Source organism: Leuciscus leuciscus (genome assembly GCF_965113295.1).
Source record: "Leuciscus leuciscus genome assembly, chromosome: 3".
Lineage (NCBI taxonomy): Eukaryota > Metazoa > Chordata > Actinopteri > Cypriniformes > Leuciscidae > Leuciscus > Leuciscus leuciscus.
In genome coordinates, this window is record NC_138727.1 from 51,028,168 (window position 1) to 51,049,807 (window position 21,640).

General features: G+C 41.3%; 3 protein-coding genes across 4 annotated transcripts; all 3 read right to left on the minus strand.

Moving 5' to 3' along the window:
• On the minus strand, nt 1-3,342 carry LOC309493811 (CMRF35-like molecule 8). Of its 2 annotated transcripts, XM_082163069.1 has the most exons (7): nt 3,161-3,342; nt 2,150-2,455; nt 1,766-1,903; nt 1,044-1,082; nt 738-845; nt 577-623; nt 1-454 (listed from the first exon to the last, which is right to left on the minus strand). In XM_082163069.1, the coding sequence occupies exons 1-7, from the start codon at nt 3,201-3,203 to the stop codon at nt 299-301; spliced, it is 837 nt and encodes a 278-aa protein (XP_082019195.1). In that variant the 5' UTR covers nt 3,204-3,342; the 3' UTR covers nt 1-298. The 2 variants fall into 2 exon arrangements, with proteins under 2 accessions (XP_082019195.1, XP_082019196.1); XM_082163070.1 differs by lacking the exon at nt 1,044-1,082 and having other exon boundaries at nt 3,161-3,341.
• Nucleotides 3,343-4,235: 893 nt separating this feature from the next.
• LOC309493812 (CMRF35-like molecule 1) lies at nt 4,236-9,002 on the minus strand. Its single transcript, XM_082163071.1, has 7 exons — nt 8,820-9,002; nt 7,809-8,114; nt 7,425-7,562; nt 6,703-6,741; nt 6,397-6,504; nt 6,236-6,282; nt 4,236-6,113 (listed from the first exon to the last, which is right to left on the minus strand). The coding sequence occupies exons 1-7, from the start codon at nt 8,860-8,862 to the stop codon at nt 5,958-5,960; spliced, it is 837 nt and encodes a 278-aa protein (XP_082019197.1). The 5' UTR covers nt 8,863-9,002; the 3' UTR covers nt 4,236-5,957.
• Nucleotides 9,003-14,037: 5,035 nt separating this feature from the next.
• LOC309493831 (uncharacterized protein) lies at nt 14,038-21,438 on the minus strand. Its single transcript, XM_082163096.1, has 5 exons — nt 21,363-21,438; nt 19,069-19,380; nt 14,688-14,807; nt 14,516-14,583; nt 14,038-14,407 (listed from the first exon to the last, which is right to left on the minus strand). The coding sequence occupies exons 1-5, from the start codon at nt 21,415-21,417 to the stop codon at nt 14,249-14,251; spliced, it is 714 nt and encodes a 237-aa protein (XP_082019222.1). The 5' UTR covers nt 21,418-21,438; the 3' UTR covers nt 14,038-14,248.
• Between the last annotated feature and the right edge of the window lie 202 nt (nt 21,439-21,640).

The following is a 21,640-nucleotide window of genomic DNA, read 5'->3' on the forward strand; positions in this document are numbered from 1 at the left end:
TCTCATTTTTAACGTGATATCCCAAAATGCGCATAAAAGTATGGAAACATATTGACGGTATCTTAAGTGGAACAAATACTGCATTTGGTGCCATTTTCTCTGCTTGCGGGACAGAAAAATATTGCATTTGGAGCAGACGTGACATGTTTTTTTTTTTTTTTTAAAGCTTTTTTTTTTCATATACTGTTCAGAAATGGTGTTAATGTCCAGACAAATTGTCCTGACACACTTGTTTCAGGCTTGTAATGTAGAACATGTTGAGTGTTCGAGGTTGAGGATAGTGGAGTGCATTTTTTTTTTAGATATTGCCATAGACAGCCTCTTCCTGGCTAGTGTTGAAGTGTAGGTTCTGATAGATTGGATCTGATTGGTTCTTGTCCTTTGACTTGTTACTGGATTTCTTTAGGGTGGCGTAGGGTCTGCCATCAGGAGTGTTCGCATAAACACCGATGGCCTGAATCACAAACACAAACTGTTATTCAATTGCTAATCAGCCATTGAAATGGTTTATAAAGTAAGCAGAAGTTGTGTGTTTGTGGTGTCTCGGATCTTATGATGTTCCTGTGTGCCACTCACCTCCTCGCTGTGACGCTCATTGTGTATAGATCTAGCTGTAAAATATCCTGAAATAAAGCAAAGAATATGTTTTTTTTTTTTTTTTTTGTGAAATTAACTTCCAAAATGTATTTAGGTTTTTTTTTCTGTTTTTTTTCTGTCATATTTGAATATTTACACACTTGATTGCTTGACTCTCTTTCTCCATTGATGAGTGACCAGTCCAACTGAAGATATGATCAACATAACAACCAGTCCAATAGCAGCATAGAGAATAAGATGCACAGGCACTGGGAATATATGGACAGATAAGGTGCAATTTAAAAGTAAAAGTTAATTTTTCATGACACCTTTATATCATATAGAGGACTTTTGGGTCATAACATTTTAATTTACATATATAGTGACGAAAGAAAATGGAAACAGTTTGCATAACTTAAATAAGACACGTAAAATGTCAATCTATCTATAAAGGGGCTGCAACTCACCTGCTTTTTTGCCAGCTGGACCAGATGGTTTGACAAAACCTTTAAAAGGAGGAGACAGCAACATCTGTTAAGCCTTAAAGTGGACCAATTATGCAAAATTAGTCAAGTTCAACAGTGTGTCAACAACCACCCTATAATGGTAAAAAAAAAATCCACCCACTCATTTCCTATTAATCCCCATAAATCAGTGTCTCAAAAGCTGTTCCAGGTTTCAGCCTTCTGTGATGTCACAGTAGGACAAGCCCCACCCATGATTGGTGACGATCTCTTCCCTATTAGCATAGATCCCGCCCTAAGTGAGCCGCACACAGTCCGCCATGTTTATATCGTCGCTAGAGCAGCTAGTGATACAATTCTCAAAAATGGGTCAATACCTACTGTTCATCATCCACCTTAATATCCAGAACATGTAAGTATCAGACTTTATATTTTGGGAATGTTTGCAAATTGTCTTTCTGAATGCACTTGTTAGCACGCTGTATGGCTAATGTGGCTAAAGTTACCATTGTCTCTGACTGTATTCACAGAGACCAGAGCTATGTCGTGATTTGTAACCGAAAACGCTCAAAATCTGTATAATTCATAAATGCACATTTATAATTAGGGCATGCTATAAAATATGATCTGTGGGGTATTTTGAGCTGAAACTTCACAGACACACTCTGTGGACAAATGACAGATTGAGGTAAGATAGAAATACAGGCATTCAAATGTTTGTCTACCTGTTGATGTCAGTGAGCGTGCGCTGTCCTTAATGGTTGAAGATATGGAAGCTGAGTGTCTTGGTGTAGTCGGTTCAGCAATTGTCCATGTTTCCGTCGTCTTAAGATAAGTCACTTCTTCCAAGTTCTTTGTGTTGTCTGTTTGTAAGTTTTAGAGATATTGTCAAAGACACATCTGCATTTCTGGGATCATCCTGAAGAACAGTACTGTTGCCTAAATAGCTTACTTAGCCATTTAATATGAAACAAACAGTTGTACTGCAAACCTTCATTGCTGTCTCACACAGGCAAAATTAGGATTAAGGATAAGATTTGAGTATGTGGCAGCCATTGATAGCTTGGCAAAGTAATGTAATGCATAATAATGTTGCCTGCCATTATTACCTTTAGATACTGTTAGATGGACTTCCAGATATGTGTCTAGTCCGGTTCTCTGCACTCCACACTTGTAAATCCCAGAGTCGGACTCCTGTAGATCAGTGATGGTCACGGTGAACGTTCCTGTCCCAGAGTCCTCCAGTGTGTATCTCCCTTTAGGTGACCGGTCAGATTTAACTAAAATATCTCTGTCTCCACATGGATCTCTGCAGAAATACTTAATGTTGGTTGAAGCCCATTTATGAGAACAAGAAATGGTGACGTATCTTCCGATATATCCAGAAATGTCTCTAGTAGTTGAAGTCTTAAATTCTGTTTTAGGAAAACAGGGTTTTTACTGATCAGTTCCTCTTCGGGACTCTTCGGTTTCAGTTGTTCAGTTGCAAATGTAACTTACTGTTACACTTATTGCCTATTACTGTACTTATTGTCAACATTATAATAGGAAGCATCAGTGTTTAACAGCCACTGCATTTATTTACTGTAAATGTATTATATTTTCAGCACAAATGCAAACAGATATAATAGATGGAGAAATTATTTGTTCAGAGAGATCTGACTAAACACATACTTATATTTATGACCTCTCTCTCTGTGTGTTAACTGTAGTATTTTATACAGTTGATCAGGTGGTGTTGGATGTGTTTTGACATAATCATCATTTGACCTGAATCACCGAGCTAATTTATTTCCTAATCTCTGAGTTAGGTTTACCTTATTGATTACAGCAGCCTTGTGATTCTACAGCATTAGATCCAGCATTTTCAACGTAATCCAAAGGATTTCTTAAAAGTTGCTTAAAAAACTCCCAGGATAATTCATTTAACACTGGATTTTTTTCTGTGTAGTTAAGTGATTTTAGCTGCACATAGAAAAAATGTCTGGCGAGTTTGCGTCATCTGATCGGCGCCCGATCAATTGGAACACCCGTACTCTTATTTGCTTGCATGGTGCTCAGCAAACTGAATGATTCCCATAGACAGTAGAGTTTATATCACACATCTATTGAGAACTTACCTGACAGAAACATCCAGAGCCAGAGAACACTGAAGAACTTCATTTTGAGTAGGGATTCTATTATGGATGGTTTGGTCCAGTTTTAGCTTTCTAAGCGTTAATATTGGCGTTAGGATCTCTTATACCATCAAGAGCAGTAGTAAACATGTATGCCTGTATCCTCCTGTGTACTCACATTCTCACATGTACGCTGGTTTCGAAACACCCACACACTCCTATCCAGAACCTGACCACTTCCTCTTGATTAACTTTTGGTTTGAATGGACATTCCCTTTTTACGCAGGATCAGGTTCAGGTCCCAGAAAGCCAGAAATTATTAAAACAATCTTAAAGGGATAGTTCACTTCAAAATGAAAATTCTGTCACCATATACTCACCCTTAAGTTGTTTCAAACCTGTATGAATTTCTGAACACCCATTGACTTGTCATACATGCAGTTTATTTTGCATATGACATATTTTATTTGCATCAAATACATCAAGGAGACATTGATGACTTGGGACTTTTTATACCCTAATAGGATAACATATCCTGGGAGATACAACTCATAAATTCCAAACTATGTGTTGATATATTTTACTTGATTCCAGATTATATAAAAAGTGACATATAATGATTTTTTGATGATCATTTGAGAGTCACTGATGAGAGCTTGACTAACATGACCTGCCAGAACTGACGCTACACTTTATATTGATGGAAGTTGAACTGATGTCTATGGTGACATTGTCCAAGATACAAGAAACAAATATTTTAGAATAGCCATGCAAAATATGATTATACAAACTATAAACAAAAAGCTTACAAAATTGATATAAAAGGAGATAAACAAAATCCAACCTGACACCCCTTGTGGTCATATGAGGAAGTAACTTGTAGTTACTTGTAGTTGTACTTGTAGTTGTACGCTCGTACGCGAGCGCCTGGTGGTCGGGCCTCCCCCCATGGGGTCCGGCCGGGCTCAGCCCGAAGGAGCGACGTGGGGCCACCCTCCCGTGGACCCACCACCTGCAGGAGGGACCGTAAGGGGCCGGTGCTAAGTGGATCGGGCGGCAGTCGAAGGCAGAACTCCTGCTTAACTCAGACACACACAGACATCAACAATCAGCACATGAATCTCAACAATGGTGACAATAAAAACTTTCATGTCGCAATGCATGCTGGGTTCCAGGATTGTATAAAACTCCCAGCATGCACTGCTGCATGAATAAATAAATACAAATAAATTATTGCCACCATTGATGAGAGACATATGCAGATTTTTGATATTTCTGTGTTTCTACAAGACATTGTAGCTCTGTTTCTTTTTTAGGCTGTACATTATGTGTTAAATTATACAATTATCAAATACAATTATCATTGTAATTTTTTACTATGGTTTCACAGTGGTGGTAATATAACACTTTAATACAGAATTTAAAACTGAAAGAGATTTAGTGTATGAACAGGCTATACGATGATTTTTTTTCATCATAATCAGTATAACTGCAATTATTCACAAGCTGTGTGTGCACAAGTGCAAAGACACAGTTCATTCAGCCAGTGAAATACTAATGTTAAATAGTCAAGGGTCAGCATCCCAACTAAAGCAAGCACTGATCTCCATCATGGTAACTTCAAAGCAAACATTTTCAATTAAACATCTCAATAACAACTTCTGTAGATGTATGACAGAAATAAAGTCATACTGTTAATAATAAGTGTAAAAATGTGTAATGGCTGGAAGTCAGTTGTAGTTCTTGTGTTTCTCTATTTTCTGTTCTTGTGTTCCTCTTTCCTTCAGTGATTCTGCTTGTTAACAGCAGGTGTTCATCACTAATGCTCAACAATCACTTATTTCACTTATTAACTTATTATTCAACATATTCTCTTAATTATCTCACTGCAACACTGCGTCAATGTTACTTTTTACTCTTTGTAGTGTGGATTTTCCTGTGGGGTGTAAAGAGTTAACAGTGTAAGATAAAAAGACACACCCACAAAATGTATTTTAACAGTAATAAACTGTAAGTTATAAAACAGGTATATACTGGCAACACTGTTGCCAGTAGTTTACTGTAAAATGTATTTTTTGGGTCACCGTTGTGCAGAAGAGTAGAGCCTGTGCTTCAGTCCAGGAGAAGATCTACAGACATTGATGATTTGCTGCATGTTGCTTTATTTAACAGGCGCTGATTGTGTAGTTGCTGGTCCAGTGGAAATCTCTTTATTTACAAAAGTTTTTTAGTGGTCTCAAATGAAAGAAGTTCACAGTAATACTTTGCTCACATTATTAATGCATTATACATTTTTGTTAATACATTTAAATGACAGTTGGTCAATTTAAGGCAGTCGGTTTCTGCAAGTGTAATTCGTTAACTTGAATTTTAATTTAGTGCATTTTTACAGAAACAAACTGTAGATTACAGTAAAGAACTGTACAATTAACAGTATATTACTGGCAACAGTGTTGCCAGTATTTTACTGTAAAAAAACCCGGTAAGGTCTAACAGTGCACATCTCATTTTTAACGTGATATCCCAAAATGCGCATAAAAGTATGGAAACATATTGACGGTATCTTAAGTGGAACAAATACTGCATTTGGTGCCATTTTCTCTGCTTGCGGGACAGAAAAATATTGCATTTGGAGCAGACGTGACATGTTTTTTTTTTTTTTTTAAAGCTTTTTTTTTTCATATACTGTTCAGAAATGGTGTTAATGTCCAGACAAATTGTCCTGACACACTTGTTTCAGGCTTGTAATGTAGAACATGTTGAGTGTTCGAGGTTGAGGATAGTGGAGTGCATTTTTTTTTTAGATATTGCCATAGACAGCCTCTTCCTGGCTAGTGTTGAAGTGTAGGTTCTGATAGATTGGATCTGATTGGTTCTTGTCCTTTGACTTGTTACTGGATTTCTTTAGGGTGGCGTAGGGTCTGCCATCAGGAGTGTTCGCATAAACACCGATGGCCTGAATCACAAACACAAACTGTTATTCAATTGCTAATCAGCCATTGAAATGGTTTATAAAGTAAGCAGAAGTTGTGTGTTTGTGGTGTCTCGGATCTTATGATGTTCCTGTGTGCCACTCACCTCCTCGCTGTGACGCTCATTGTGTATAGATCTAGCTGTAAAATATCCTGAAATAAAGCAAAGAATATGTTTGTTTTTTTTTTTTTTGTGAAATTAACTTCCAAAATGTATTTAGTTTTTTTTTTCTGTTTTTTTTCTGTCATATTTGAATATTTACACACTTGATTGCTTGACTCTCTTTCTCCATTGATGAGTGACCAGTCCAACTGAAGATATGATCAACATAACAACCAGTCCAATAGCAGCATAGAGAATAAGATGCACAGGCACTGGGAATATATGGACAGATAAGGTGCAATTTAAAAGTAAAAGTTAATTTTTCATGACACCTTTATATCATATAGAGGACTTTTGGGTCATAACATTTTAATTTACATATATAGTGACGAAAGAAAATGGAAACAGTTTGCATAACTTAAATAAGACACGTAAAATGTCAATCTATCTATAAAGGGGCTGCAACTCACCTGCTTTTTTGCCAGCTGGACCAGATGGTTTGACAAAACCTTTAAAAGGAGGAGACAGCAACATCTGTTAAGCCTTAAAGTGGACCAATTATGCAAAATTAGTCAAGTTCAACAGTGTGTCAACAACCACCCTATAATGGTAAAAAAAAAATCCACCCACTCATTTCCTATTAATCCCCATAAATCAGTGTCTCAAAAGCTGTTCCAGGTTTCAGCCTTCTGTGATGTCACAGTAGGACAAGCCCCACCCATGATTGGTGACGATCTCTTCCCTATTAGCATAGATCCCGCCCTAAGTGAGCCGCACACAGTCCGCCATGTTTATATCGTCGCTAGAGCAGCTAGTGATACAATTCTCAAAAATGGGTCAATACCTACTGTTCATCATCCACCTTAATATCCAGAACATGTAAGTATCAGACTTTATATTTTGGGAATGTTTGCAAATTGTCTTTCTGAATGCACTTGTTAGCACGCTGTATGGCTAATGTGGCTAAAGTTACCATTGTCTCTGACTGTATTCACAGAGACCAGAGCTATGTCGTGATTTGTAACCGAAAACGCTCAAAATCTGTATAATTCATAAATGCACATTTATAATTAGGGCATGCTATAAAATATGATCTGTGGGGTATTTTGAGCTGAAACTTCACAGACACACTCTGTGGACAAATGACAGATTGAGGTAAGATAGAAATACAGGCATTCAAATGTTTGTCTACCTGTTGATGTCAGTGAGCGTGCGCTGTCCTTAATGGTTGAAGATATGGAAGCTGAGTGTCTTGGTGTAGTCGGTTCAGCAATTGTCCATGTTTCCTTCGTCTTAAGATAAGTCACTTCTTCCAAGTTCTTTGTGTTGTCTGTTTGTAAGTTTTAGAGATATTGTCAAAGACACATCTGCATTTCTGGGATCATCCTGAAGAACAGTACTGTTGCCTAAATAGCTTACTTAGCCATTTAATATGAAACAAACAGTTGTACTGCAAACCTTCATTGCTGTCTCACACAGGCAAAATTAGGATTAAGGATAAGATTTGAGTATGTGGCAGCCATTGATAGCTTGGCAAAGTAATGTAATGCATAATAATGTTGCCTGCCATTATTACCTTTAGATACTGTTAGATGGACTTCCAGATATGTGTCTAGTCCGGTTCTCTGCACTCCACACTTGTAAATCCCAGAGTCGGACTCCTGTAGATCAGTGATGGTCACGGTGAACGTTCCTGTCCCAGAGTCCTCCAGTGTGTATCTCCCTTTAGGTGACCGGTCAGATTTAACTAAAATATCTCTGTCTCCACATGGATCTCTGCAGAAATACTTAATGTTGGTTGAAGCCCATTTATGAGAACAAGAAATGGTGACGTATCTTCCGATATATCCAGAAATGTCTCTAGTAGTTGAAGTCTTAAATTCTGTTTTAGGAAAACAGGGTTTTTACTGATCAGTTCCTCTTCGGGACTCTTCGGTTTCAGTTGTTCAGTTGCAAATGTAACTTACTGTTACACTTATTGCCTATTACTGTACTTATTGTCAACATTATAATAGGAAGCATCAGTGTTTAACAGCCACTGCATTTATTTACTGTAAATGTATTATATTTTCAGCACAAATGCAAACAGATATAATAGATGGAGAAATTATTTGTTCAGAGAGATCTGACTAAACACATACTTATATTTATGACCTCTCTCTCTGTGTGTTAACTGTAGTATTTTATACAGTTGATCAGGTGGTGTTGGATGTGTTTTGACATAATCATCATTTGACCTGAATCACCGAGCTAATTTATTTCCTAATCTCTGAGTTAGGTTTACCTTATTGATTACAGCAGCCTTGTGATTCTACAGCATTAGATCCAGCATTTTCAACGTAATCCAAAGGATTTCTTAAAAGTTGCTTAAAAAACTCCCAGGATAATTCATTTAACACTGGATTTTTTTCTGTGTAGTTAAGTGATTTTAGCTGCACATAGAAAAAATGTCTGGCGAGTTTGCGTCATCTGATCGGCGCCCGATCAATTGGAACACCCGTACTCTTATTTGCTTGCATGGTGCTCAGCAAACTGAATGATTCCCATAGACAGTAGAGTTTATATCACACATCTATTGAGAACTTACCTGACAGAAACATCCAGAGCCAGAGAACACTGAAGAACTTCATTTTGAGTAGGGATTCTATTATGGATGGTTTGGTCCAGTTTTAGCTTTCTAAGCGTTAATATTGGCGTTAGGATCTCTTATACCATCAAGAGCAGTAGTAAACATGTATGCCTGTATCCTCCTGTGTACTCACATTCTCACATGTACGCTGGTTTCGAAACACCCACACACTCCTATCCAGAACCTGACCACTTCCTCTTGATTAACTTTTGGTTTGAATGGACATTCCCTTTTTACGCAGGATCAGGTTCAGGTCCCAGAAAGCCAGAAATTATTAAAACAATCTTAAAGGGATAGTTCACTTCAAAATGAAAATTCTGTCACCATATACTCACCCTTAAGTTGTTTCAAACCTGTATGAATTTCTGAACACCCATTGACTTGTCATACATGCAGTTTATTTTGCATATGACATATTTTATTTGCATCAAATACATCAAGGAGACATTGATGACTTGGGACTTTTTATACCCTAATAGGATAACATATCCTGGGAGATACAACTCATAAATTCCAAACTATGTGTTGATATATTTTACTTGATTCCAGATTATATAAAAAGTGACATATAATGATTTTTTGATGATCATTTGAGAGTCACTGATGAGAGCTTGACTAACATGACCTGCCAGAACTGACGCTACACTTTATATTGATGGAAGTTGAACTGATGTCTATGGTGACATTGTCCAAGATACAAGAAACAAATATTTTAGAATAGCCATGCAAAATATGATTATACAAACTATAAACAAAAAGCTTACAAAATTGATATAAAAGGAGATAAACAAAATCCAACCTGACACCCCTTGTGGTCATATGAGGAAGTAACTTGTAGTTACTTGTAGTTGTACTTGTAGTTGTACGCTCGTACGCGAGCGCCTGGTGGTCGGGCCTCCCCCCATGGGGTCCGGCCGGGCTCAGCCCGAAGGAGCGACGTGGGGCCACCCTCCCGTGGACCCACCACCTGCAGGAGGGACCGTAAGGGGCCGGTGCTAAGTGGATCGGGCGGCAGTCGAAGGCAGGGGCCTAGACAACCCGATCCCTGGATGCGGAATCTAGCTCTAGGGACATGGAATGTCACCTCTCTGGCGGGGAAGGAGCCTGAGGTTGTGCGTGAGGTTCAGAGATTCCGACTAGAGATAGTTGGGATCACCTCTACGCACGGCTTGGGCTCTGGAACCACACTCCTCGAGAGAGGATGGACTCTTCACCACTCTGGAGTTGCCCATGGTGAGAGGCGGCGGGCTGGTGTGGGTTTGCTTATAGCCCCCCAGCTCAGCCGCCATGTGTTGGAGTTCACCCCGGTGAACGAGAGGGTCGCTTCCCTACGCCTTCGGGTCGGGGATAGGTCTCTCACTGTCGTTTGTGCTTACGGGCCGAACGGCAGTGCAGAGTACCCGGCCTTCTTGGAGTCTCTGGGAGGGGTGCTGGAAAGTGCTCCGACTGGGGACTCCGTCGTTCTACTGGGGGACTTCAACGCCCACGTGGGCAGCGACAGTGACACCTGGAGGGGCGTGATTGGGAGGAACGGCCCCCCTGATCTGAACCCGAGTGGTGTTCTGTTATTGGACTTCTGTGCTAGTTACAGCTTGTCCATAACGAACACCATGTTCAAGCATAAGGGTGTCCATCAGTGCACATGGCACCAGGACACCCTAGGCCGGAGGTCGATGATCGACTTTGTGGTCGTTTCATCCGACCTCCGGCCGTATGTCTTGGACACTCGGGTGAAGAGAGGGGTGGAGCTGTCAACTGATCACCACCTGGTGGTGAGTTGGATCCGATGGCGGGGGAGGAAGCTGGACAGACTCGGCAGACCCAAACGTACTGTGAGGGTCTGTTGGGAACGTTTGGCCGAATCTCCTGTCAGAGAGATCTTCAACTCCCACCTCCAGCAGAGCTTCGACCAGATCCCGAGGGAGTCTGGAGATATTGAGTCCGAGTGGACCATGTTCTCCACCTCCATTGTCAACGCGGCCACTCGGAGCTGTGGCCGTAAGGTCTCCGGTGCCTGTCGAGGCGGCAATCCCCGAACCCGGTGGTGGACACCGGAAGTAAGGGATGCCGTCAAGCTGAAGAAGGAGTCCCATCGGGCCTGGCTGGCTTGTGGGACTCCTGAGGCAGCTGATGGGTACCGACGGGCCAAGCGGACTGCAGCCCGGGTGGTTGTGGAGGCAAAAACTCGGGCCTGGGAGGAGTTCGGTGAGGCCATGGAGAAGGACTATCGGTCGGCCTCGAAGAGATTCTGGCAAACCGTCCGGCGCCTCAGGAGGGGGAAGCAGTGCCCTACCAACGCTGTTTACAGTGGAGGTGGGCAGCTGTTGACCTCGACTGGGGATATCACCGGACGGTGGAAGGAATACTTCGAGGATCTCCTCAATCCCGCCGTCACGTCTTCCATTGAGGAAGCAGAGGCTGAGGGCTCGGAGGCGGACTCGTCCATCACCCAAGCTGAAGTCACCGAGGTAGTCAAGAAACTCCTCGGTGGCAAGGCACCGGGGGTGGATGAGATCCGCCCTGAGTACCTCAAGTCTCTGGATGTTGTGGGGCTGTCTTGGCTGACACGCCTCTGCAACATCGCGTGGCGGTCGGGGACAGTACCTTTGGACTGGCAGACCGGGGTGGTGGTCCCTCTTTTCAAGAAGGGGGATCGGAGGGTGTGCTCCAACTATAGGGGGATCACACTTCTCAGCCTCCCTGGGAAAGTCTATGCCAGGGTACTGGAGAGGAGAACCCGGGCGATAGTAGAACCTCGGATTCAGGAGGAACAGTGTGGTTTTCGTCCCGGTCGTGGAACACTGGACCAGCTCTATACCCTCTACAGGGTGCTGGAGGGCTCATGGGAGTTTGCCCAACCAATCCACATGTGCTTTGTGGATTTGGAGAAGGCATTCGACTGTGTCACTCGCGGCGGCCTGTGGAGGGTGCTCCGGGAGTATGGGGTCCGGGGCCCTTTGCTAAGGGCTATCCGGTCCCTGTACGACCGGAGCAGGAGCTTGGTTCGTATTGCCAGCAGTAAGTCAGACTTGTTCCCGGTGCGTGTTGGACTCCGGCAGGGCTGCCCTTTGTCGCCGGTTCTGTTCATAATTTTTATGGACAGAATTTCTAGGCGCAGCCAGGGGCCGGAGGGGGTCAGGTTTGGGGACCACACGATTTCATCTCTGCTCTTTGCGGATGATGTTGTCGTGTTGGCCTCATCAAACCAGGACCTCCAGCATGCACTGGGACGGTTTGCAGCCGAGTGTGAAGCGGCTGGGATGAGAATCAGCACCTCCAAATCCAAGGCCATGGTTCTCAGTCGGAAAAGGGTGGTTTGCCCGCTTCAGGTTGGTGGAGAGCTCCTGCCTCAAGTGGAGGAGTTCAAGTATCTTGGGGTCTTGTTCACGAGTGAGGGAAGGATGGAACGGGAGATTGACAGGCGGATCGGTGCAGCTTCTGCAGTAATGCGGGCCCTGTACCGGTCTGTCGTGGTGAAGAAGGAGCTGAGCCGCAAGGCGAAGCTCTCGATTTACCAGTCAATCTACGTTCCTACTCTCACCTATGGTCATGAGCTGTGGGTCATGACCGAAAGGACAAGATCCCGGATACAAGCGGCCGAAATGAGCTTTCTCCGCAGGGTGGCTGGGCGATCCCTTAGAGATAGGGTGAGAAGCTCGGTCACTCGGGAGGAGCTCAGAGTAGAGCCGCTGCTCCTCCACATCGAGAGGGGTCAGTTGAGGTGGCTCGGGCATCTTTTCCGGATGCCTCCTGGACGCCTTCCCGGGAAGGCGTTCCGGGCATGTCCCACCGGGAGGAGACCCCGGGGAAGACCTAGGACACGCTGGAGAGACTATGTCTCCCGGCTGGCCTGGGAACGCCTCGGTGTCCCCCCGGAAGAGCTGGAGGAAGTGTCTAGGGAGAGGGAAGTCTGGGCATCCCTGCTTAGACTGCTGCCCCCGCGACCCGGCCCCAGATAAGCGGTAGAAGATGGATGGATGGATGGATGGACAACACATTTTCAATTTATTTTTTTACATTTTTATTTATTTCATTTTAAATCTGAGTTCAGCTATTTTTGAGCTGACTGCTGTCCCCAGTTGTCCCTTGGTGGCCTGTGGCAATTTCTTCAACACTGCGTCTGGGGGTAGAAGGATAGACACTTTGTTTAGGTAAAAAACGTTCCTCATGTTACATACTGGGACCGACAACACTTGTTATGCAATAGGGCAGTACTTCAACAAAACAAAACATAGTTTCTTCAGTAGTCAACCTAATCATTCCTACTTTATACCTGTGATGAGATGTCTTGGGCATCTCACAGCTATTCCTGCATCATCAATTAAAGGTAAATGTGTTTTCCTTTCTACACCCCATTTGCCAGTGAATTACATATTAAGATTTGTGAATAGTGTGAAGATGATGTTTTAATGGATTTTGTGTGAGATTACAGCTGTGTTTTACTGTCAGAATATTTTTTTTTGAACATGGTGTATTGGATGTATATGTGTATATACTGTATATATTGTAAATGTATATATTGTATATAAATGTACAAAATATATATTGTATATGAAATACCATTATTTGAATTCTTTTTACAGAATTGAATACAGTTATTTAATAGTGTGTGTATGCAGTGTTAGACACTGAGTTCTATCTATTGTTTAAGTGTACTTCACTGTTGGAGTGTCACTGTTATACTTGCATCATAAATATTGTGCATATTTTCAATATTTAAATTACTTCAGGAAAGATGTCAATAAAACACAACAATAAATCTAATAATTGCACTTAGTGTTAGGTACGTGCCACCTAATATGGCCTAATAGTCCTAGGAAAGCAACTATCTGTCATTTTACATTGCAGTCATTTAAATGTAAGTACATTATTTATTATAGCTGTGTGTCATAATACATTAGTGAAATATGGTAGCCTTCTGTTGTGTATAGGGGAAAAGGTAGAGGAATTACTATGATCAAAATACATTTTCGACCCTTCTTTAGCAAGCTAAACATTTTATGACCATATATTTTGTCATATATTTTACATTACATTTTATACATGTAAATATATTTCACACTTAACATCATATATTTTTGTTATATATTTCAAAATGATAAATATAAGTGAACAACAATGCAAATATATTTCAATGTATTTGGAATATATGCCACATATATTTTTGACACTTTAAAATATATTTCAATATTTTTTATTTTTTTTCCTGTATGGGTCTCTTTGATCTTTTGACATATAAGAGGTAATTAAAAACAGCCTGTACATTTTTATTGAAACCAAGCTCAGAAAACGACTCGTTTTGGAATTTGTGACAGAGAACATAGTAAAAAAAAAAAGTAAAAAAAAAAAAGAAAAAAAAAAAAAAAAAGTTTCCTTTAATACTAGGATCAGAGATTCTCATAGAGTTCATGTGACTGGCCCATGTTGAGCTGTACATTCTCATAGACTGTATGTACTTGGCTCTTTGGGACTTCAGGTCTGTTGATAGGTTTCACGTTAGTGCTCTTGTCTGTGTTAGGAGTGTCATTCTCGTACAAACTGTCTTCCTGCATCAAGAAAACAAAAGTGCACAAGTAATATGTCTGCTGGGTCATTGCATACAGAATAATAAGTTGGGTTTTTAGGTTATTTTTTAAGGTCAGTGAGTGACTTACAAAATCTTTGGCATCACTCATCTGTTCATCTCTGCCTTCATTACGCTTGTTGACAGGCGTCACACTGCCTATGGAAATATCAAAACAAAGAATGGTTTTAAAAATACATTGATTAAATCTTCCTATTGTTTTAAATGATGCTGATAGTAGGCATGGCTTGTTTATTTATTACCTGTACTTGCTGATGTCTTGACTTTTTTCCTGTACTGATGAACAGCGACCACAAATATGATCACTGCTATGACCAGACCACCGACAGCATATAGTATGTATACACTAGTGTTCGAGGATGCTGAGGAAGAGATAAAAAGATATTTTTGTACCATTAAATCATTCAGATAGCCGTCATCTGCATCATTTCCCTCCAATTAAAGGTGCATTGACTTGTTGATGTACTTAAATACACTGTAAAAGATCGCCAGGAATTTACAGGATTAAAGAGTATTATTTTACGATAAATGAATGTAGTCAAATTTACTCTGAAATGAATGCTTGCTGTGCCATTTTCTTACAAATTACTGCGAATCAACAGAAAAAAATATGCTGACATCCCAGTAATTTACTGCTCTAGTTTTACTGTGAATTCACATGATACAGTTGTCTTTATCCATGCCACTGTAAGGAATGATATTGTTTAATTGATTTGTAATTGATTTGAAGTCACCATAATGGTGATTATTGTTACGTTAGCTTGGGATTTTGTACCTTGTATATTTATATTCATAATTGTGATCTTGCCAAATCAGAAGAGTGACAAATTAAAACATTTGTAAAAATAATGGCAAGCTACAATATAAAATAAGCTAATTTGATTATTGTAAGTTCTTCAAACTATAGTATTATTAGCGTTGTTTCAGCATTAAAGCTGCAGTTGGTAACTTCTGTAAAAATGTATTTTTTACATATTTGTTAAAACTGTCATTATGTCCTGACAGTAGAATGTGAGACAGATAATCTGTGAAAAAATCAAGCTCCCCAGGCTCCTCCCAGTGGTCCTATTGCCATTTGCAGAAATACACCGCTCCCGGTAAGAAACAACCAATCAGAGCCAGGAGGAGTGTCTTAGCAGTGTCAATCATGCTTGTGTACGTGCTGATCACCCCCCTCTCTCGCACAGCGCGTACCGTCGTTCAAAATCAAGATAGCCGGTGTGCCGCGCAGCTGTGCTAATGGCGGACAAACAACTAAAACTGCCAATTTCCCGAGTGGCACCAGCTCATACAACAAAGACAGGTAAATGGAAAAAGACCGATGACGATAAACAAGCGCGTCGGAGCCCAATGACTCAGTGTCAAAACTCTAGCCGCATAGCATACAGATAAAATGTCACGCACTGTGCAAAGCAACAATAGAAACCTGCTAATTCACTGGCTTGTCATGTTGCTGAAATAATGTACTAGCAAACCTTATTTAGCATTACACATCGCTAGAATAATTACTTAGATACTGTAACGTTACCATTATTATCTTGCTAGCTATTTATAACTTACAGAAAGAGTGCAACGTTATGAAGTTACATTACATGTATTGCAAAATACGTAATGATTTGAGGACCAAGTTTGTAGTCAAAGTATGGGCAGGCCATAGTCAATGTAAAGCATATTGTTGATGTTTCGTCCCTACCAGTGAATGTGCGATAACTGTTTATCCGCCGTCATCAGTGTCCCTGCATGTTTACTAGCCTGCGTGTTCATGGCAGGCTCCGCTGTGGAGGGAGGGCTGTAGCGCTAAAATACATCTTATTTGTTGATAAAGATAGATTTTTTTATTACATGTGATTCTGACATGATGTCACTGCATGCACTGCGCTCCTCTCCGCTCGTCTCAGGTAAATAATGCATCTTCCAGCTCAGCGGTCGGAGTCGCGCGTTCATGTGTTTTGGGGGCGTGGCTTTGGAAGGAGCCCAGAAGTGAGGGGGTGGAGTGAATGGAAATAATGAGCTGTCTTTAAAACAGTCGTGAGAGGTCTACAGACACTCGATTTTTATACTTTCTTTTTCAGAGTACTTACATTTTAATTATGTATTGATATATAAATAAAGTTTAAACAAATTTGGAAAATAAGTTTTTTAGACAATTCCTACCTACCCAACCTTTAAGATTTACCAATATCTTATTTCAAATTCATAATTGTTAGTAGATGGATGTTTCACATTAGAGTAACAGTTGCTGAGATTCATCTTTGAAAGATGAGATATCATCTTGCAACTCAAGTTTCCTCGTCACTCTCGTTACCGATAAATAGGACGCGATAGAGCCGGTCCCTCCTGCCGATATGAGGTTGGTGTTTTACAGCCCGTACTTCATTGTACCCAAGAAAAGCTGTGGGTTACGACTGATCTTGGACCTGCGAGTTTTGAATCAGAGTCTCCACAAGCTGCCCTTCAAAATACTCACGCAGAAATGCTTCGAATGCGTTTGAGGGTTGAGCATATTAGTACAAGGTCCAGCCCTTCGGGCTGTCCCTGTCTCCCCACGCCTTCACGGAGGAACAGGGCGTTCGCATCCTCAACTATCTTGACGACTGGCTCATACTGGCACACTCTCGAGAATAGTTATAAAACGCAGGACATGGCAAAGTGGCACTCACCGGGTGACAATCACACCGGCGTGCCGCCAGACCTTCAGCCTGTGGTCGGACCCCTTGTTTCTTCGGGCAGGGGTGCCCTTAGAACAGGTGTCCAGGCATGCTGTGGTGTTGCCTATGCCACCGGCTGGGGTGCCATGTACAACGGGCATGCAGTGTCAGGGGTGTGGACAGGCCCCCAACTGCATTGGCACATCAACTGCCTTGAGTTGCTGGCAGTACAGACAACAACTGGTCTGTACGGACAACACTGCGATCGTTGCATACATCAACCGGCAGGGTAGTATACGCTCCCGTTGCATGTCGCAAATCGCTGATTTGGAGAGAGTTCGGGGAGGCTCAGGTAAACCACACATATGCACTGGCACACAGCTGGCTCTGGGACCTTCGCAAATATGCGTTTTTACTTGCACAGACCCAGAGGATGAGGAGCAGGTTCTGCTGGTGGCTCCCTATTGGCCTACTTGGACCTGGTTCCCAGAACTCAAGCTCCTTGTGACAGCCCCTCCCTGGCCCATTCCTCTGAGAAAGGACCTTCTCTCTCAGAGACGGGGCACCCTATGGCACCCATGTCTGGACCTCTGGAAACTCCATGTCTGGTCCCTGAACAGGACGCGGAGGTTCTAGGTGACTTACCCCCAGAGGTACTTAACACCATTGTTTTGGCGCGAGCACCGTCTACGAGACACGCTTATGCCCTAAAGTGGAACCTGTTCGTTGAGTGGTGTTCCTCTCACCAATAGGACCCCCAAAGATGTTCAATAGGGTAGAAGATGGCATAGATGGCAAATCAGTGGGGAAGCATGACCTTGTCAGGTTCCTTTGGGGGGGCGAGACGATTAAATCCTCCTCAACCCCCCTCCATACCCTCTTGAGACCTTGCCCTGGTGCTTTGAGCACTTCAGGATGCTCCCTTTGAGCCCCATGCAGTCAGCAGACTTAAAGCTTCTGTCCATGAAGACTTTGCTGCTGGTTGCACTGGCCTCTATCAAGAAGGTAGAGGACCTACAGGTGTACATGGACAGAACTCAAAGCCTCAGGACCTCAGACCAGCTCTTTGTCTGTTTCGGAGGCCAGCAGAAGGGAAAGGCTGTCTCCAAGCAGAGGTTTGCCCACTGGATAATGGATGACATTGCCTTGGCTTACAAACACAAGGCGTGCCCTACCTGCTCAGGTTGCGTGCTGACTCCACGACAGGCGTTGCATCCTCCTGGGCGCTGGCGCGTGGCTCCTCACTAACAGATATCTGTAGAGCTGCGGGCTGGGCGACACCTAACTTGTTCGCTAGGTTTTATAGTCTACGTGTAGAGCCGGTCTCCTCCCGTGTTCTCACCTTAAACAGATATAAGCACTGAGAGGCTCGGCTCTGTCGGCTTGCTGCGTCCTATAGTGCGCTATATTGCTCCAGAGTGAAAAACCCTCTACCACCCTTTGGGGCTGGAAAAAAGTCCTCTACCACCCTTTGGGGCTGGAAGTAGCGGATCGTCCAGCGCCAGGCCTTTATCCCACTGAATCCTTGAGAACCGGGTCTAGGTCTACTTACCCTTAAATATAACAGGTTATGTCAAATAACCTGCTTTCTGGGATACCCCCCTATGCGGTGTGCTTTTTTCTGCAAATATGGCTGATTTTTAGATTATACCCCCCATTTTTTATTTCCCATTAATTTCTAAGGTGGTCATTTTTTACCATAAGGAGAACAAGTGTGACAATTTTTTTTAGGACCATTTTACTTTTTCGAATCATAATAATTTTGTGTGTGTGTGTGCGTTCACATAGCAAGTGCCATAAAAGTCACCAAGTTTTATACCATTCTGATGAATGTTTAAATATCAAAAAGTAAAATTATTGGTTAAAAGTGGCCAAAGAGCATCAGAGGGTTAAGAATGTGTCTGCGTGCTTGAGTAAAATATTAACATGACAATGAGGATTTTTCAACTTCATTAAAATGAAAACAAATAGATACCTTTAGATACTGTCAGATTGACTTTCTGATATGTGTCTAGTCCAGTTCTATCCACTCCACACCAGTAAATCCCAGAGTCGGACTCCTGTAGATCAGTGATGATCACGTTGAACGTTCCTGTCCCAGAATCCTCTAGTTTGTATCTCCCTTCAGGTGACCGGTCAGATTGAACTAAAATATCTCTGTCTTCACATGGATCTCTGCAGAAATACTTAATGTTGTTTGAAGCCAATTTATGAGAACAAGAAATGATGATGTGTTTCCCACTGTATCCATGTAACTCAGTTCCATCTGTTGCTGAATCCCTAAATCCTGATAAATGAAATACAATGGAGTCATTAGTTCTCTAAAAAAATCTAACATACTGTGTGATTTAAGAGTCCACATGGAAAACATGGGTTTAAATATCTAATTTAAATCATGAACTAAAGTTTTTGAATTTTTAAGATTGTGAAACAAGGAAATGTTAAGCTGTAAATAAGAAATATTTCAGATTTTGCAGTATTATTTGGTGACTAAGCGAATGTTGGTAAATGAGTGTCATTTGTGTGAAACTTTGTACAAATGGTGAATTTTTTTTCCACTGAAGCTTTTTGGAACATCTAAAATCATGCTGGAGAAAATCATGAGGTTTTGTTCATGTCATCTCCAGTTCTGTTGCCATCAAAGTAAAAAGAGGATGTGGAAAATACTATACTTCCATAAGAGACTTTTGAATCCCTCTGTGTTTTCCCATTTAAAATTCTCTGAACATAAGTCAAAACTCTCTTCCATGTAAATCCTGCAGCCACAACATTAAGTTTCAACTCTCAAGTTGTGAAGACAGGCAAGAGTGACATCCCCCAACACGCTGTGGCATTTAAAATATATTATAAATAGTTTTTCCACGTGAGAAATACAATGTGTGGCGGAAGAGTGTGACAAAAGACCGAAATGAGTGACTGTCACGCTCAATGCGTGACACTTGAGAGCCATGCAAATTTTTATTGAGCGATATTGTCCCAGAAATAATTGCGATGAATGAAATTATTGTCATTTTAAAACCATTTTATGCCACTGAACGGCCCCAACTGTGGACTGTCTGTCACCTGTCGTCTGTGTGTATGTGAAGGAGCTGCCTGATCCCCACTTTTGCCTCTGACACAGAGCAGAGCAGACAAGATGACAGAGACATTCATTATCATGTTAACATAATGAGCTATATATGATGTGACCAAAAGTTATCGAGGTCATGCCCATATATCGTGTGATAGAGTATTTATCATGATAGGCCTACATGCAATGAGAAGCAGGACACTAGCTGCGTTCAAGTCCATTTTGTATGCCCTTCTCTCACTCTTTTACTCATTCACTTGAATGTACGTCGTTGCTTATGTTGCACTAGCGCCCACTACTGGCGGAACCCTTGAAATGTGTCTAAACGGAACAAACTAAGATTTTTTCCTCATAAATTGGTTTACACACCATTCTATAGGCCTGTATGTATGTCTGGCCTGTTGATTTGTTTGTATAAACACATATTTAAGATTATTATTTAATATAAAATATAAAATAAAATAAAAAAACGAAAAAGATAACAATGTAATAAACTATAACAGTGTAAGGTCAGGTGTAAAAAAATCTGTCAGCATAAGGTAGGGCTTGCTTTCACATACAGGCTTAGACAGGCCTGTTACACATTGCTATAGGCCTATATGAAATCGCAAATATGTTCAGATTTGTTGTGATTAATTGCATTATGCAATGTGGAGAGACAAACGAAGCAAAGCACTAATGTTCTTGTCAAATATATGCTCTTTTAGTTTTTTTTTTTTTTTTTGCACTTTAGAGACACTTTCCTGTTACTCGCAGACTCTGACAGAATAACAGCTACTTCCTCTGTTTCTAAGTTCATTACCCTTGAATACAGAGAATGGTTTCATAGTTTGCGGTTTCTAGCGAGAATGTTCAGAATTTGTTGAAAAGCTGATTCCAGATCAGTATTTTAAGTTGGAGCATAAATGTTGATATAATTGTTTACATGCACTTTAAAAGTTTGATTTCAGTCAAACCAAAGCAATAATTTATCTTAAAAATTGTGATGACAGTTCAGTTTAAAAGACCTAGATGATGTGATCTGTTTAGCATGTATAGTACTAAATATGTGCACGTTGGACTAGAGTTGGACTAGTGCACTTGCTCCGAAAGACAAAGGTGATTTGCAATGAGTTTAAACTGTGCATGTAATACTTATTGTGCAAATTATAATTGACCGTACTGTAGAACGAAAGTCAAAATATGAAACAATAACTGACCTGACAAAAACATCCACATCCACATCCACAGCACATGAAAGCTCTTCATTTTCATCAGTGCTCTCGAGTCTCCAGGCTATTTAGTACTTTGAAGTGTAGCTGACTGACTCAATGACTCAAATACTGACTCAAATATTCATCGTGACTCAAATACTGCCTCCTAAAATGTCAGAGATGCTTTAAATAGAGAAATGTCTTCCTCTTGTTTTCTCACTTCATGTGTATATGTTAACCATTTTACACACAGGTACAGCATGTCTTGGTGCTTGCTTTTGTCA

Bases quoted from the DNA above. Each gene is read 5' to 3' on its own strand.
- LOC309493811 (XM_082163069.1), bottom strand. From the start codon at position 3,203: ATGAAGTTCTTCAGTGTTCTCTGGCTCTGGATGTTTCTGTCAG. The intron at 1,904-2,149 runs GTAATAATGGCA...ACTTACAAACAG, and splicing joins CCATCTAACAGTATCTAAAG to ACAACACAAAGAACTTGGAA. The intron at 846-1,043 runs GTGAGTTGCAGC...ATATATTCCCAG, and splicing joins TCCAGCTGGCAAAAAAGCAG to TGCCTGTGCATCTTATTCTC.
- LOC309493812 (XM_082163071.1), bottom strand. From the start codon at position 8,862: ATGAAGTTCTTCAGTGTTCTCTGGCTCTGGATGTTTCTGTCAG. The intron at 6,505-6,702 runs GTGAGTTGCAGC...ATATATTCCCAG, and splicing joins TCCAGCTGGCAAAAAAGCAG to TGCCTGTGCATCTTATTCTC. The intron at 6,283-6,396 runs GTGTGTAAATAT...GCTTTATTTCAG, and splicing joins AAAGAGAGTCAAGCAATCAA to GATATTTTACAGCTAGATCT.
- LOC309493831 (XM_082163096.1), bottom strand. From the start codon at position 21,417: ATGAAAATGAAGAGCTTTCATGTGCTGTGGATGTGGATGTGGATGTTT. The intron at 19,381-21,362 runs GTCAGTTATTGT...TTCATTTATCAG, and splicing joins GATGTGGATGTTTTTGTCAG to GATTTAGGGATTCAGCAACA. The intron at 14,584-14,687 runs GTAATAAATAAA...ATATTTCCATAG, and splicing joins CAAGACATCAGCAAGTACAG to GCAGTGTGACGCCTGTCAAC.